Source organism: Epinephelus lanceolatus, chromosome 17 (genome assembly GCF_041903045.1).
Source record: "Epinephelus lanceolatus isolate andai-2023 chromosome 17, ASM4190304v1, whole genome shotgun sequence".
Classification (NCBI taxonomy): Eukaryota; Metazoa; Chordata; class Actinopteri; order Perciformes; family Serranidae; genus Epinephelus; species Epinephelus lanceolatus.
Window position 1 is genome coordinate 24,033,664 of NC_135750.1, and position 16,193 is coordinate 24,049,856.

The 16,193-nt window shown below is 38.9% G+C and overlaps 2 protein-coding genes across 3 annotated transcripts; one reads left to right on the forward strand and one right to left on the reverse strand.

Annotated features, from left to right (window-relative positions):
• Positions 1 to 920: 920 nt before the first annotated feature.
• Positions 921 to 5,184, forward strand: bag2 (BCL2 associated athanogene 2). The gene is made up of 3 exons (XM_033612785.2): positions 921 to 1,426; positions 1,701 to 1,810; positions 4,212 to 5,184. The coding sequence occupies exons 1-3, from the start codon at positions 1,305 to 1,307 to the stop codon at positions 4,604 to 4,606; spliced, it is 627 nt and encodes a 208-aa protein (XP_033468676.1). The 5' UTR covers positions 921 to 1,304; the 3' UTR covers positions 4,607 to 5,184.
• A 2,899-nt stretch (positions 5,185 to 8,083) lies between these two features.
• Positions 8,084 to 15,427, reverse strand: rab23 (RAB23, member RAS oncogene family). 2 transcript variants are annotated; one of them, XM_033612467.2, is made up of 7 exons: positions 15,032 to 15,427; positions 12,217 to 12,450; positions 12,047 to 12,132; positions 11,581 to 11,737; positions 10,810 to 10,892; positions 10,618 to 10,710; positions 8,084 to 10,483 (listed from the first exon to the last, which is right to left on the reverse strand). In XM_033612467.2, exons 2-7 carry the CDS (start codon positions 12,369 to 12,371, stop codon positions 10,350 to 10,352), a joined length of 708 nt encoding a protein of 235 aa, XP_033468358.1. In that variant the 5' UTR covers positions 12,372 to 12,450; positions 15,032 to 15,427; the 3' UTR covers positions 8,084 to 10,349. The 2 variants fall into 2 exon arrangements, with proteins under 2 accessions (XP_033468358.1, XP_033468357.1); XM_033612466.2 differs by having other exon boundaries at positions 15,020 to 15,427.
• Between the last annotated feature and the right edge of the window lie 766 nt (positions 15,428 to 16,193).

Sequence of the window (16,193 nt, forward strand, 5' to 3'; positions counted from 1 at the left end):
TGAGGGAAGCCCTGCAATTCTCATTTAGATGGGAAGACTACAGAGCCTTCAGCAAGTTGTGTTGAACATGGCAACCAATTAAATCACTGAAATCAACAGGCCTACATTAGGGACAGGCGTTTATATGGGACAGGCCTTTAATTCCTTTCATGCAAAACTGTTGCTCAGCAAAGATGGGAAATACAATCAAATTATTTATTTAAACCTGTATGAATATTACTTGTACAAAAATTAGGCTTCAGATAATATATCAATAATGAATCATTCATTTGATCTAGCTCCGACAGGCAGGGCTTTAGAGAGAGTTACAGCACTCAAGGATTACAGCACCACTTTATCCTCTTAAAACAACTCTCACAAAACCATTTTGATTCTTTCGATCTGAGGACCCTTATGGACTAAAGGAATATGAATAACTTGCAGGGTAATCAAGGAATGGACACATAATTTGAAGTAGCCAACAACATGGTTTTATACATAGAAAAAAATGAATTGTTTTGCAGCCAGACCAGGCGTCTAATTGAAACAGGCATTTATTTGTCAAAACATTTAACCACGCCAGGCTAGCAAAAGGGACTGCGCTTTTAACTGAAGTTTTACAGTATACATAAAATATACAGTCTTTTATAATATTCTAGTCACTAATGGAAGTAAATATAACTGAAATGTTTCACAAGTAGATTTAAGTGTTATTTAGGCCACCTGGTTGAGGAAAGTTTTGCGGCATGAAAGACTAACTTCCTGACACATCAACCCAGATTAACACTCGGATTTGAACAGGTGCACATAGCTGCATATCTGTGTCATGTAGCTCTTGTGTCAGGTGCCTTTGCCCTGCCATTTGTGTTTGCTCTTATATCTTATTTGCCAGTTATGTTAAAAATTAACCACTTAAAATACAAAACAGGTCCACTCTAAACCAGGGATCCCAAAAAGTTGTAATAAGAACCTATTTTCTGATGCCTTGTGCTTAAAAAACATCATCTACTGATATTTGTTATAAAGTTTAATTTAAATTTTAATACAGCTTAATCTAAGTACTTCTGCGACCAGCTGGAGCTCCTCAGGGACCTGCAGGGGGTCCTCGCACCTGACATTGAGAACCAGTGTTCTGGTCTCCTCGGGAAGCTTCTGTGAGGACTGAGTGAAGGAAGTCGCAGCCCATGTTAGGAAATCTTCTCCCTGAGGCTCTGCTGCAGTCAACCGGACAGCTCAGGGTGGTGATCGCACACGGGATCTCTCTCCGAGACGAATCATAATAATAATAATAACGATAATAATAATAGTACTAATAATTTACCATCATGGCTCAGGCTAAAATACAAGCGAAAATGAACGAGGCTACGTGCAGCAAGTTCAGCAGGACGCTGTCCATGGCAGATCGCGCCGGACAACTCCTGGAAAGTTTGGATCAGCTGGAAATGAGGTAAGAGGCCCACCATGTGCATTATACAGGCATGGCACTACTGTGGTGCTGCACGCATTATGTATTATAGAAATATTATTGGAGGCAGCCGATCGCATCTAATTCAATTACAATATGTAGGTATTGTATTCATATAGTACTTTACCATCTGGATATATTATGATACTCAAATCATTATAATATTCCTATGTTTTTACACTAGTTTGTTATTTTTCATGTGAAAGGATGTGGTTTTGAATGGATGGTTGTGGTCATGTCCTGTTGTCTCTGTCAGGGTGGAGGCTCTCCGCGAGACAGCATCGGCCATGGAGCAGGAAAGGGAGAGCATCCTGGAAATGATCCAGTCCATTCAGAATGGCCAGGAACTGAGGAACATCAGCGCCGGTGAGTCACAAGTTTACTGTGAATTTAAGGCTGACATTACAGAAAAACTCTTACAGAGTCAGATCCACCCTGTTTGACTGTGTAGTACTCAGTAATGTGTCAGTAATCCACGTGTTTCTGCAGCTGCTTTGGTTTCACTGTAACATTGTGATCCAGTGAGGTTATGCTTTGAATGCTGCTTTGTAGTTGGGTGATGTCATTCAAGATCATCAGGGAACTCAAGAAGGGAGGCAACATGATAGTTATTGCACCCCACCCGAGTTCATGGAGTTTATTTTCCTCCTATATTTTACAAAGTTATTTACATTCAAATGATCATACAGTATGTCCTCATTTAAAAGAAAATGGTGCTAAACAGTGACCAAAGATGGTTCTTTGGCATATAATCATAGGAAAGGTGCTAAACGATGCATTTGTCAATAGGACCATTAAAGGTTCCATAAAGTAGGCTACCATAAAATTACATTTTTGAGCCTAGTGGGCCCTATATGATGCCAGACGATACCACTTAGGAGTCAGTATACTTTTAAAAGACTCTTTTACTTGAAATGTGAATGATTATTAGTCATTTCTTATGAACTATTGGCTTAAAAGTTCTAATCGAAAAGCTCACTGACAAACACGTCACCTTTGAGAACTGGAATATCTGTGCACATGGGGGCAAAAGGGTTGAGAGTCTGTGCTCTGATGTGTTATCCTCAGGAAATGCAGTGTTTGTAGGCTATTTTATGTAGCATTTTCATTCTTTTTATTCCCTAGAAAAATAAACTAAGCTGAAGAATTGGCAGGTAGCCACAAAAGAAAATACAGGGGCTTAAAAGGTTCTCTACAGGTTCTTCAATTTAGTTTAGTTTAGTTTAGTTTAGTTTATTTTACTGGGGAAATAACCAGTGGAGAACCTCTAAAGAACAAGACAAGGGCTTATGGTTATCTGCTGGCTCTTTAGTTTAGTTTAGTTTAGTTTCATGAGGAAAGAGCCAGTGGAGAAACTCTCAAGAACAATACGGGGGGCTTAAAAGGTTCTCTACTGGTCCCCTTTTGGTCGGTAGGCCTACATTTGGTACAACACATAGGCCTATGTATGGAGATTGCGTACTCACGTGACCAACTGAAAGAACTTTTTCAAAACGCCTGTAAAGGCCAATGAGACTGTTAGGACTATAAATACCCTGTACAGTCTCATGTCCTCAACCAGCAGAACCCTCGCTAGAGACTTAACGGTCCGACAGTAGGTGAGCTAGTTCCCTACCCAGGACGTCCCTATCGAGGCTGGTTTCTGCTTTGTGCTTGTTAAGCTTGCTAACTAGCCACACTCTCTGCCATTTAGCTCCGCTAATGGGTATTTGTTTAGCCCCGCTAACAAATTATTCAGCTACTTCCACACCTGTCTAGCATTAGCTAACGGACAACTTGCTCATTTAGCCCGCTAGCTTGCGAGGTGGAATGGCCTCAGAGGAAAAGAAAAGAGGCTCTCCTGGCAGGTCTAGCAAAGCTAACAAAACAGGGAAAGCCAAATACCACCCATGCCCTTAGTTAAGTTAAGTTAAGTTAAGTTTAGTTTACTAAGGAAAGAGCCAGTGTAGAACCTCTCAAGAACAATATGGGGGCTTTAAAGGTCCTTTACTGGTTGTTTAGTTTAGTTTGGTAGGGAAAGAACAGTGGAGAACCTCCAAAAAATAATACAGAGACTTAAAAGGTTCTTTACTGGTTCTTCAGGTTTAGTTTAGTTTAGTATAGTTTAGTAACGAAAGAACCAGTGGAGAACCTCTAAAGAACAATACAGGGGCTTAAAAGGTTCTCTACTAGTTCTCCGGTTTGGTTTAGTTTAGTTTGGTGAGGAAAGTGCCACTGAAGGACCTCTCAAGAACAATACGGGGGCTTAAAAGGTCCTTTACTGGTTCTTTAGTTTAGTTTACTTTAGCTTGGTGAGGAAAGAACCAGTGGAGCACATCTAAAGAACCATACAAGGGCTTAAAAATTTCTTTGTGTGGCAGCTGTCCTATAGCATCATGCTAAAGAACAGATGAGAAACCAACATTTTCCTCTGTGTACATCAGTACAGTATTCTGGTACAATCCAGTGCAGTAACCTTGCCATAAATACCACCACTGTGAACCTTAAAATCAGTTTTGTGGAAGCTATAGTTTTGTACTGTTGTATTGCTATATTGCATTATATTGAAGGGTGGAGGAGGGAGGAGGCTGCAGCACAATTGAAATTCCACACACATGAGAAAAGGGCAACAATTTGAAACCAGAATCTCTGTGCCCTGAGGTGACACTGAGCCAATGCGCTACCCCTTGCGTTACATCGTATAGGTGATCTTACTGTGTCCACCACTGTATAGCCAGTGTTCTCTAAAGATGCAGCACTGATTTCTTTCTTGTGTTGTATTTTCTAGGGGAGAGAGAGGAGTTAAATTTGACTGCAAACCGTCTGATGGGCCGGACGCTGGCTGTGGAGGTCTGTGTTAACACAATCAGAAACTCCCAGCAGGAGGAGGCTCTAAACAAGGCCACAGCTCTGATCGATGAAATAGTGAAAAAGTTACTGGATGACATGGAGAGCGGCCGGCAGCGGCTCCTGGCCCTGCACGCGGCCTGTGTGACAGAGGCCCCGCCCGTCCCCATCGACCAGAAGTTTCAGGCCATAGTGATTAGCTGTGCTCTGGAGGACCAGAAGAAGATCAAGCGGAGGCTGGAGACTTTGTTGAGGAACACTGAAAATGCTGAAAAGAACATCAAGATTATGGATCACCAAAAAGTGGAGATCCCAAAAGCCAACGGCTGTAAATAAGACCCATCACCAAAACATGTCTTAAATACCACTAACCTCACCAAGAACTGTTCGTGTACTAACTTTTAGAGGGACTCTAAACGTAGCAGCAAGTCCAGGTCTTCTGGGGAAATTACATTAATGCTGAACCTTTGGGCCAAAAATACAAAGCACAACTGAACCAGAAGGAATGTTACAGTGATTTCTGGACATAATCAAGTTGTACCTTTAGATTACTATCATATCCCTACGAAATATTATTTTTTAAAACGTGTATTCCCACTTCACAATGTGTGCTCACATGTGCACTGAGGTAACAGAAAAAGATTCAATTGCATAGTGCACCGTTGCAGGTTTGGTCACAGTTTCTTGTTAAATCCAGTGCTTGACAAACAATGAACCCAGTGATGAAGTATCTTTTCCTTTTATTGTCCCACCTCTTAAAATAAACACTCTGTAATGTTTTTGGATGTGCATACACTACCTCTTTGTGTGAAGGCGACACTGATCACATTAAGCTGTGGATTGTAGTTCACATTTTGCACAAAGCAGTTTTGGTGTCAGATTATGTGTAATTTACATTAATAAAAAAAACAAAATAAGTCCTCTGACAAGGGTGGCCTTTTGTTGTCATGTAAACACAAATACAGTAGATGAAGCAGCTACATTTATTTATTCAGGGCCCTGTTCTTCGTACATGTATGACCCAGTGAGTCAGATTTTTTTTTTTTGGTTCTTTCAAGCTGTCTTAATTAATATCTGAAACTGTTGTTAGAGCAACAAGTCTTAAACCTGAACTTGCAAAATGGCTTATTGAGGAATCTTTATTTTTTTATCACAACTTAAGTTACCTTAAGTTAACTTAAGTTACCTATACTTATACATGATCAAATATAAACAAAATAAAGGTCTGTAGAGAAATAAGAGGCAATGCAAATGTAGTTGAGATACTGTGAGCAAAAATACATACAGTCAGGTCCATAATTATTTGGACAATGATACAGTTGTTGTCATTTTGGCTCTGTACACCACCACAATGGGTTTTAAATGAAACAATGAATACCTGCTTAAAGTGCAGACTCTCAGCTTTCATTTAAGGCTTTTTTCAAAAATGTAGTATGAACCGTGTAGGAATGACAACCATTTCTTCACACAGTCCCCCGACTTTAAGGGCTCATAAGTATTTGGACAAACTAACATAATCATCAATTAAACAGTCAGTTTTAATACTTGGTTGCAAATCCTTTGCAGTCAATGACTGCCTGAAGTGTTGGACACATAGGCATCATCAGATGCTGGGTTTCTTCCCTGGTGATGCTCTGCCAGCCCTTTACTGCAGCCGTTTGCACTTCCTGCTTGTGTTTTGGGTGTTTTGCCCTCAGTTTTGGCTTCAGCAAGAGAAACGCATGCTCAGTTGGATTCAGGTCAGATGATATGACTTGACCATCACAGAACATTCCACTTCTTTGCCTTAAAAATGTCTTTGGTTGCTTTTGCAATATGCTTCAGGTCAATGTCCAACTGCACTGTGAATTATCGTCCAATGAGTTTTGAAGCATTTGGTTGAATCAGAGCAGATAATGGTGCCCCAAACACTTCAGCTTTCATCCTGCTGCTCTTGTAAGCAAGACAAGACTTCACTAGAATAAATACAGAGGGTTTATCACAAGATGCAAACCATTGGTTAGCCTTAAAAATGGAAGGCCAGATTAGAGTTTGTCAAAAACCATCTAAAAAGCCTGTACAGTTTTGGAACAGCATACTATGGACAGATAAAACAAAGATCAACTACCAGAATGATGGGAAGACAAGAGAAGGAAGAAGGGAAGGAACTGCTCATGATCCAAAGTACACCACCTCATCAGTGAAGCATGGTGGAGGTACTGTTATGTCATGGCCATGTATGGCTGCCAGTGGAACTGGTTCTCTTGTATTTATTGATGATGTGACTGCTGAGAAGAGCATCAGGATGAATTCTGAAGTGTTTGGGGCTACATTATCTGCTCAGATTCAACCAAATGCTTCAAAACATTGGACGATGTTTCACAGTGCAGATGGACATTGACCTGAAGCATACTGCAAAAGCAACCAAAGACATTTTTAAGGCAAAGAAGTGGAATGTTCTGCAATGGCCAAGTCATATCATCTGACCTGAATCCAACTGAGCATGCGTTTCTCTTGCTGAAGCCAAAACTGAGGGCAAAACACCCAAAACACAAGCAGGAAGTGCAAACGGCTACAGTAAAGGGCTGGCAGAGCATCACCAGGGAAGAAACCCAGCATCTGATGATGCCTATGTGTCCAGCACTTCAGGCAGTCATTGACTGTAAAGGATTTGCAACCAAGTATTAAAACTGACTGTTTAATTGATGATTATGTTAGTTTGTCCAAATACTTATGAGCCCTTAAAGTCGGGGGACTGTGTGAAGAAATGGTTGTCATTCCTACATGGTTCATACTACATTTTTGAAAAAAGCCTTAAATGAAAGCTGAGAGTCTGCACTTTAAGCAGGTATTCATTGTTTCATTTAAAACCCATTGTGGTGGTGTACAGAGCCAAAATGATGACAACTGTATCATTGTCCAAATAATTATGGACCTGACTGTAAATGCAGCCAAAAGATTCTGTTTAAAAGAACAATGGAGCCAGAACAGCATTTAATTTGACACTAGAATTAAAATTTGTCATTTGAACACTAAAACTTATAAAAGGTCTAGTGTGCAGGATTTAGTGGCATCTAGTGGTGGGGTTGCAAATTGCAACCAACTGAAATTTCTCCTGTGTGTCAAGCATGGGAAAACTTTGGTTATTGATGCGAAAATGCAGCTGGCTCTGTCTAGAGCCACTGTTTGGTTTGTCCGTTCTGGGCTACTGTAGAAACAATATGACAAAGTCAAATTTACGTAGACAAAAGCTGGTCATTCTAGGTAATGAAAACACAATGATTCTTAGTTCCAGGTAATTATACACTAAAGAAAACATAGGTATGAATATTATACTCAATTTCTGCCAACATATCCACCTAAATCTTACACACTGGACCTTTAAATTATGAATGGCTTTCACAATTAGGTTTGATTATCTCTTAAAAGTCTCTTGCATGTCCACTGAGGAGACCCTCACCTCATCATGTACCAGCATTCACTGGTAATATCTAATGTTTAACAGTATAGAAACACGGTGGCGAACAACGTAGAACAAAATGATACCCATATCAATGCAAGTTAGTTCACACATAAAGAGACCATTTATCTTTTGCCTTAGTGCATGCTGGGAAGGCTCCCAACACACCTACCTTATTATCTATAATCAGTCCTGCTCTGCAGTCAAGCAATCATGTTAATGTTGATCATGTTTTCAAAGCTCTACACATTTTGCCTTTATTCCAGAAGAAGAGTGCAGTGTTATTTGAATTATGTTTTATTTTGGGAAGAACTGTCCCTTTAAAAGATTGTACTGGCAGAGGAATATTGTCATTTGAAATTACACACTGGATGCCCAAGAAAAAAAAGTAAAGTTTTTATTTAAATCAGATTACCATCGACTCCCCCCCCAAACATAACATCAGGTGCACAGCAGTATGGCATGCTTAAAGTTAAAGTGATATATTTTTTATTGTTAAAAAAAAATCCAACAATGAGTGTTGTTTTTGTCAGAGTGAGAGCATACATACGGTTTGTCTATCTAAATGTGTGAAATTGATTTGTGAAGAAGCAGAATAACAGTAAGACACAGAGATCATTACAACACCTGAGTGACAGCACATAAGTATGGTTAGTTTTTACTTTACGGTTCTCTTAAGATTACATGCCATCGTCAAGATAAAGTGCGCTAAATCCATTCAGTCAAAAAAGCAAAAAAGGCAAAGTGAACACAATGTTACAAATAAAAGAAAGCTTAGGGAAATAATTATGTACAGATTTACTGTGCAGGCAATTAAAACAAACAGCAAGAGGAGGGACTGAAATGCTTACTGGTGGTCAGAGGGGGAGAATGTAAACAAAGACAAGGCATTATGGCGTTGCAGCCGTGGCTGCACATTCACCGATGTGGAAAAAAGGCTTGCATGCATTACAGTTATGCCACTTTTTTTTCTTTTTTACAAAACAGCACGGTTTACAGACAACCTAATGAGAGAGCTTGAAATGTGACATAATCTTCGTACCAATGGTAGAACTGGAACATTGTTTAAGCACCTGTTGGGATTTTCACAACAGTCCCATCTTTAACATCTCGAAAATAAAGTTCATTTAAAACAGATCTGAGATCAGTTGCAAAACTTTTTAAAAAGACAAAATGCATGCACATGTATTCCCAGATGCCCCATGTTTTCTAAATGCATGTAAAATATTATTAATATGGAAATGTTGATAACTTTGTTGTGCTTAGTAAACCGGTGTCTTCATGAGATTTGGGGGGAAAGAAAATAAAAGGCATGGTGCAGACAAGGCAGTGACACAGTTCACAGATACGTACTGAGTATTGAGCATTCATTTGGGAGATCTGTTTTGGAGGGCCATCAAATAGTGAGGAGAAACTGAATTTTCTTGCATATTCAGGCACACACAAGCAAAACGTCCCACCCTGAAGGTCAGCTTTTTGTACGTTCAGAGAGCCGGGGTTCACATTCCGCTCAAAACTCTGAGCAGTGAGCTTTTCAACTTTCTAGTCCCACTCCTCCTCCTTTTTTACCCATCAAAAAGGAGCAGAATAATATTTACAAAGTAGAAATTTTATTTAGATACTACAGAAGCAAAACCGAGAAATAAAATCCAAAATCTTGTACCATGTTTAGTGTTTGAAATGTTAGAAATAAAGTGAAACGTGAAAACATAGATACTGATATTTGCTTACTCTGGAAAAGCTGTACCAAAGTTAAAGAAAAGCATTTACATATGTAAAATGTAAACAACTGCAATTAAAAACATAACGCTATAACTGACTGTGACTTCAACTTGTGTTTTACATCACAAAGTCTGAAACTTTGTGAAAGTCCCGATTAGCAAATCTGTAAATAAGCGTGTGAGCAGACATATAGAGGAATATTTTGTGTCGATAGTTATTGATATTTGGTTATAGATAAAAACACATTCTATTCATTTCATGTTACATCCATCATCACCGCAGTGTTACGTTCAGAAAGAGGAAATTTGGCACTATGTCAACACTTTAGTGAAAATATCACCCAACACTGTTTTGATTCGTACAAAAATACTTCTGCACAGAGAATTAACTGTGGATTCGATAGTGTTTTGTCCACAATAAAAGTTTGAACCATATTGTGCTGACAGAAAAAATATGGTACTTTTTTTTTTGTATCCTACAATACACGCAAACATATTGCACAGTTGAAATGTCAAACACAGGAAGGGGAGACTGTCAAAATCATAAAGAGGAGTTTTCATAGATCAGGAGTGCAACCTTTGCTGCTTTGATGACAGGATTGTATGTCGAGTCGTATCTAAATAACAAACAGGTACTGTAGCTGCTGCTGTTACTGAGGGCAACCACAAGGATACAAAGATACAAAGGTTTGTGCACAGATCATTGCTGGAGAGCCGAGGCTGAATTGAGGGAAATTCAGCCATCAGTGTGGGGAGAAAACTTACAGATTAAACGTCAGGTTATTAAAGTAGTATGGAGTTGTGTTTCCCAGTCTGTTTAGGCTTTGGTCTCTAAATGTGGCTACCTCCACAAAGTAAAATAATGACCAATTTTAGTCTCAGAAACAATAGTGAGTCACTAAAACTAAATTATTCTTATCTAGAGTACACTGCAGCTTCCAAAAGGATTTTTACTCTTCTTGGTCCTTTGTTTGTTAGGTCGTAAAGTGATGACTTCTCTGCCGTTGCTGGAGCTCTGGTTGCAGACGTTACTACTTGTGGTATTAAAAACACCTTGGGAAAAACAGAATATATGAGTAATGTCAAAAACACCTTGGGAAAAACAGAATATATGAGTAATGTCACCCTACTGACAAAATAAAACTTAAAGTGTAACATAAAAAATGATAAACAGAAAGACTCCTCACCTATTTTATTGCTTGTTGTGTGGAGCACCTCTGTCTCTTCTGCCGTTTGCTGTTTGAGTCTCTGGAGATACTTCTCAGCTAAGTACTTAAAAACTAAAAAGAGAGAACCAGCAGAAATGTTACAATACTAACATCCAGAATGAGACTCTTTCAGTTGCATTAGACAAGTTGTCCAAATTTTCAGTAACCCACCCTCGTTGACATTGAGGTCCTCTTTTACTGAAGCTCGGTAAAATCTCAGCTTGAGCCTTTTAGCCAAACCTTCTGCCTCCTCGCTGCAATTGAGATAAAGAAAATACAATTCAAACTCAGTACTATTTGTCTTTAAAGGTATACTACGCAGAATTAAAAAAATGAGACAAATGTCAAAGAAATCCCTCTTCATCATCACTTTTTATCCACGAGAATAGTGTGGCAGTGTATTTATCTGCAGAGACTCTGCCCTCTGCCTGTATCTTCTCATTTTGCTATGTTTGTTTATGTGTGTAGCTACCAGCCAATGCCAGCAGATTTTCTAAAAAGGTAGCGAGTCACAGCATGCATCCAAGAGAAAACTGTGAAAAATGCCTGCAGACACAGCTACAAAAAACAAAAAACAAATATAGCTGGTGAAATACTGAGCAGACAAAGTTTGTTCCAAAACAAGAGCGAATCTGAAGTTGGCTTTCATTTTCACTGGTGAGCACTGAAGGTTAGGATGAGGAGTGACACAGAGTTGGCTTGTTTTCTGTGGGACGGGTAGGTGCCAACAGTTAGCTTAGTTAGCTTTCTAAAATATCTGCTTTTCTGTTATAACTAAGCAGTGTATGTAAAAGCAGTGTATAGTGAGGAGGGGCCACGTTTGAATGTTGTGTTGTGTTTAGTGACCAACAATTACTGCACAGTATACCTTTAACATTCAGTGGATTACTGTTACTGTGTGATTTTTGCAAAAAAAAAAAAAAAAAAGACACATCTACTTACTTTTTTATAACCGTTTCTTCCAGAAGGTCAATTTTGTTTTGCACGAGAACTGTGGGAATGTCTCCGACCTCCGCCTCCACCTTCTCCCTCCAACTGTCGATAGCCTGAAATGACTCCCTGTCTGTGGTAGAGAAGACTAGCACACACGCTTGGGCCCCTAGAATGTAAAACAACACAGAAACAATTCATGTTTGCAAGTTGGTCATTCTTTAAAAAAATGACTTTGACCTAATATATAGTTCATCCTCCACATGGAGGATGGAAAACATTGGGTCAACTTTAGAGCAACCCTACTGGAGATTCATTTTTAGTTCAAAGACATGTTTACAGTGCATGTGCTCTGGTTAAAAGCCACGCTGCCAGTGGTGCGTAAAATCTGTGAAGAATCTAAACTTAACTTCAGCGGTCAGGGAGGTCAGCGAGCCAGAGCAGCAGTGTTATATTTGTCATGGTGGAGGGGTCTTACCACGGTAGTAGGCCTTGGTAATAGCGTCAAACTCCTCCTGCCCAGCAGTGTCCCACAGCATTAGCCGCACCTCCTCGTCATTTACACTAAAACAAAGAGAAGGCAGTGATGATGAAATATAGGCTATGATTGATAGAGGAATGTAAACATCTGTGAAACAAGCTGCTTACACTATCTGCCTTTCCAGGAAGTCAACTCCGATAGTCTTTTTGTAGTCCTTAGTGAAGATGCCCTTGCAGTACCGTTGGATCATACTGGACTTGCCAACAGCTCCATTGCCGACTACGACCACCTTGATGGCCACTTCCATGTCCTCCTCCAACATGGTGGCAACCTTTGGCTGGTTTACTCAGTTCCACTCTGTCTGGGTAGTTTCAGTGACGTGACACGGACACATATACCACCTGGAAGTGTAAAATAAGCAAAACATTATTGTATGACATATGTTTGGAGAAGTAAAAGGCATCCAGCAGAAACAGCAGGAAACTAACTGTAGCTTGTATTCCAATGTAAGCTCTCTTTACTCAATAAATCAATATGGATTTCTGTTTATTATTATCAGAGGAACAGTTACAATGAAACTACTCCCTTGTATCTACTTACTTTAGCTTTTATTAGACACCAAACTGAACCAATTTGAGACACCAAACTGATTAATCCATGTGTGAGATCTGTGCTTCTACTAAACTTTGCTCCGATTTGCCAACAAAAAAAAATAGCTCCTTTCCATTAATATGATTTATAATAACTGATATAACTGAAAGTAGTCAGCTTTTATATGATGACATATTAGCACACAAATCAGTGGATCTGGCAATAATATGAAACATAATTTTCCATTTATCTTTTTGTACACATATGAAAACTCTGAAGTATTTAATTTAAATTTTATATAGCCTGCCAAATTCTAAATTTATTACTATCAGCACTACAGTTTACGACAACAACTGCACTGTTGAGGGACTGCACTCTAGTAGATGGTTTTATATGCACAATGACTGGAGTTGTCCTTTTAACTATCATGTGTGCTCGCGTCGGACTAACCGTTGTAAATTTTTACGAGGATCGTGTTTGCAGTGACTGTGCAATGTGTTTATTCTTCCATTAGCAGTGAGAGCAGCAGACTCCGCATAGCAACTGGGTCGTCCACAGTTGTATGCGTGTAGCTGCTGGGTGCAATGCTAAACAACATATTGTGGGAAAGCTGTTCCCAGTGGATACTGACAACCTACTGTGTGACTGTGGTGTCCAACAGCCTGTCTGGATTTGAGTCACAATATGTATTCCAGTCAACGATATTATTCATCAACTATAATTGAGCTGTGTGACGCAGCAGGTGTTGGAACAGGCGGGCAAAGAGTGGCTTAAAATAAACAGCGTGCTCTTGTTTTTATAGACTTTTTGATATGAACAAATTAATTGGTTTACAACAAAATATACATTTGGGCTTTGATTTAACCTCTGCAATCTCTTATATATATCTAACTCATGTTATGACTCAAGACCCCCTTCTTTCTTTCCAGTTTGATTCACAAGCCAAGTTACATATTTGCAATTCTCTCCTCTCTCTGTGTAATAATTTCTACATGCATTACTGAAATTTGTTACAGAGCGACAGAAATGGAGTCAAAGGCTGGCTATGTACTCTGGCTGCTATTTTGTGTCACCACCTCTACACACACACACACACACACACACACACACATATATATATATATATATATATATATATATATATCCTGATGTTAACATCAATAATAGGGGTGGGCAGGTAATAAGTAATGATCAATTACTGTCTATCACGTTTTATATCTTGAATATTCTACTCAAAGTGTGATTCAATCTGAAAATTTAAAATTAAGACATCAACCTTCTCCTACAATCATTTCTAAAATACCTGAGATTGGCAGCCGAAAATGAGAGTTCCAGTGTGACACCCCATTACCATCAACGCCAGTATGATAAACACCAATCAGACATTTAAACAACTGATTTTCTGTATCAGCACAAACAACTATCCTGTGTATATTGTGGGTCTTCCAGTTATTATATTTTTCTATCTACGATGAGATACTGGTGTCAAAAATATTGATATATCAATACATATCGATTCTGAGTATTTAATACTGTGTCGATACTCAATTTTTTGCGGTATTGATATCCCGGTCTGGTACCAGCTGCAGTTTCTCCTCTCTCTTTTTAGTATTAACCTCAGTTATTCTGCTGTTCTCTGCTATTGACCAAGAAAAGAATAGTTGTTGTCATGTCATAGCTTTGCTTTATTTAGCTTTTTATAAAGAATTTCAAACTATATGCCCTGAATGTCAATTTTTCCCTGTGATGTTAAAAATAGTATTGAATATCAATGGTTTTTTAGATACTGTATCAAAGTTAGAAATCCCAGTATGGTGACAACACTACAATGAGACAATTTTCCCTTTGATGCTACACATATTAAAACATGACAGACTGAATCTGAAATGTACTCCTGTATTTTAGATAGCAGGTTATCCTATGCATTACAATGCACATATAAATGAGCTCTGATAAGTATGTAGAAGACAACCCACCTCCCCTCCTGGACTGTGAGTCATCTTCACAGACTCATCGTTACTTTCCCCCAGGCCTCAAGGTGGGGCACCGTTAAGAGACAATGTTACAGAGAATAAAACTATTATAATGCGATAAGATGTACTACTTATTTCTGTTGAGACTTGCTGTGGCTGCAGGTGGTATTTCCAAAGTCTGTGAGGGGAATTAAGTATTAAGTCAACTTTTTATTCTGCTTTAACACCCTCAAATCACAGTGCCTTGCCTTGGTCAAGATAAGACCTGTTGAATAGCTGGCAGGAAGGTCTCCAGGTACCAAGCAGCTGCTGGTGAAGCCCGTTAGAGATGACTGAAAGACTGACTGACTGTGCCGGTGAGGAAAGATGTAAAGCTAGCAGACCCACAGAGTGAGCAATGTCTTACCTGTAAACTCACGTTTCAGATCATCCAGTGTCCGCCAACATGAGCTAACCCACATTCACATATCTTCAGCCTCCCTGTGCTCTTCTCTGTGGCAGGAGGAGACGCCAGTGACTCCGGTGCTAAGGTTACCTAGCTAAGGTTAGCCACTTTTCCCAGAGAAAAGAGCCCTCTGCTCCGCCCGTTAATGATGCCAAGCTAATGACTACTCGTACCTAATGCTCTCTGCATCAAAACGTCGGGTAAAGTTTAACTAACGTCGACAGCTGAGTAAAACCTGTGACATTTACTGGATGAAAGCGCATTGCTTTCTATCCGCAAGCCTTCGTTCCAGCTAACTACGTTGCGCATGAGAGTAACTAGCCAACCAGGCAACTGGCTAGCTCGCTAATGTTTGTTGCTAAGCAGCAGGAGAGTCTTCTTCTTCTTCTACTTCTGTTTGGTTTGTGGCGGTGTTGAGGTATCGCATTACCGCCACTAACTGGTATACTGTGATAATGATAAAACATAAAATGTCAATACTGTGTACATTGCTTTCCAGAGAAACTGATGTAAAGGTATAAAATGTGCATATTTTCAGTAATAATAATAATAATGATACTACTACTACTACTAATAATAATAATAAGCAAGGCTTTATTAATCCCAGCAGTTTAAGAGTCAGAAGCAGGTAAAACATGTGATTACGTCATAAAAAAAATGACAAAACAGATAATAAAATAAAATAAAATTAAATTAAATTAAATTAAATCTAAATACATAAAATATACACTCATTGTGTGTAGTATATTTACTGTAAAGATATAGAAATGTAACCTATAAATATTATTGCACAGTAGTGGTTAAGTATTGTACAGTATGAAATTGCACAACTATGTTACACAGTATAAATAAATAAATAATATGGATGTGAACATATATATATGTGAATATGTATTATATGTATTTTATGAATAAATATTCTATCTATCTATCTATCTATCTGTCTATCTATCTATCTATCTATCTATCTATCTGTGCTGTCTTGTTAAAGAGTCTGACTGCTGTTGAAATAATTTGCAAAATAAAGCAGAACATTTGAATACTTAAGTAAAGTGCGTGTACTTTGGTACAGTTCTTGAGTCTATAAACTTAGTTACTTTCCACTACAGCCTATTTTTGACAGCCCCTGCTGCAG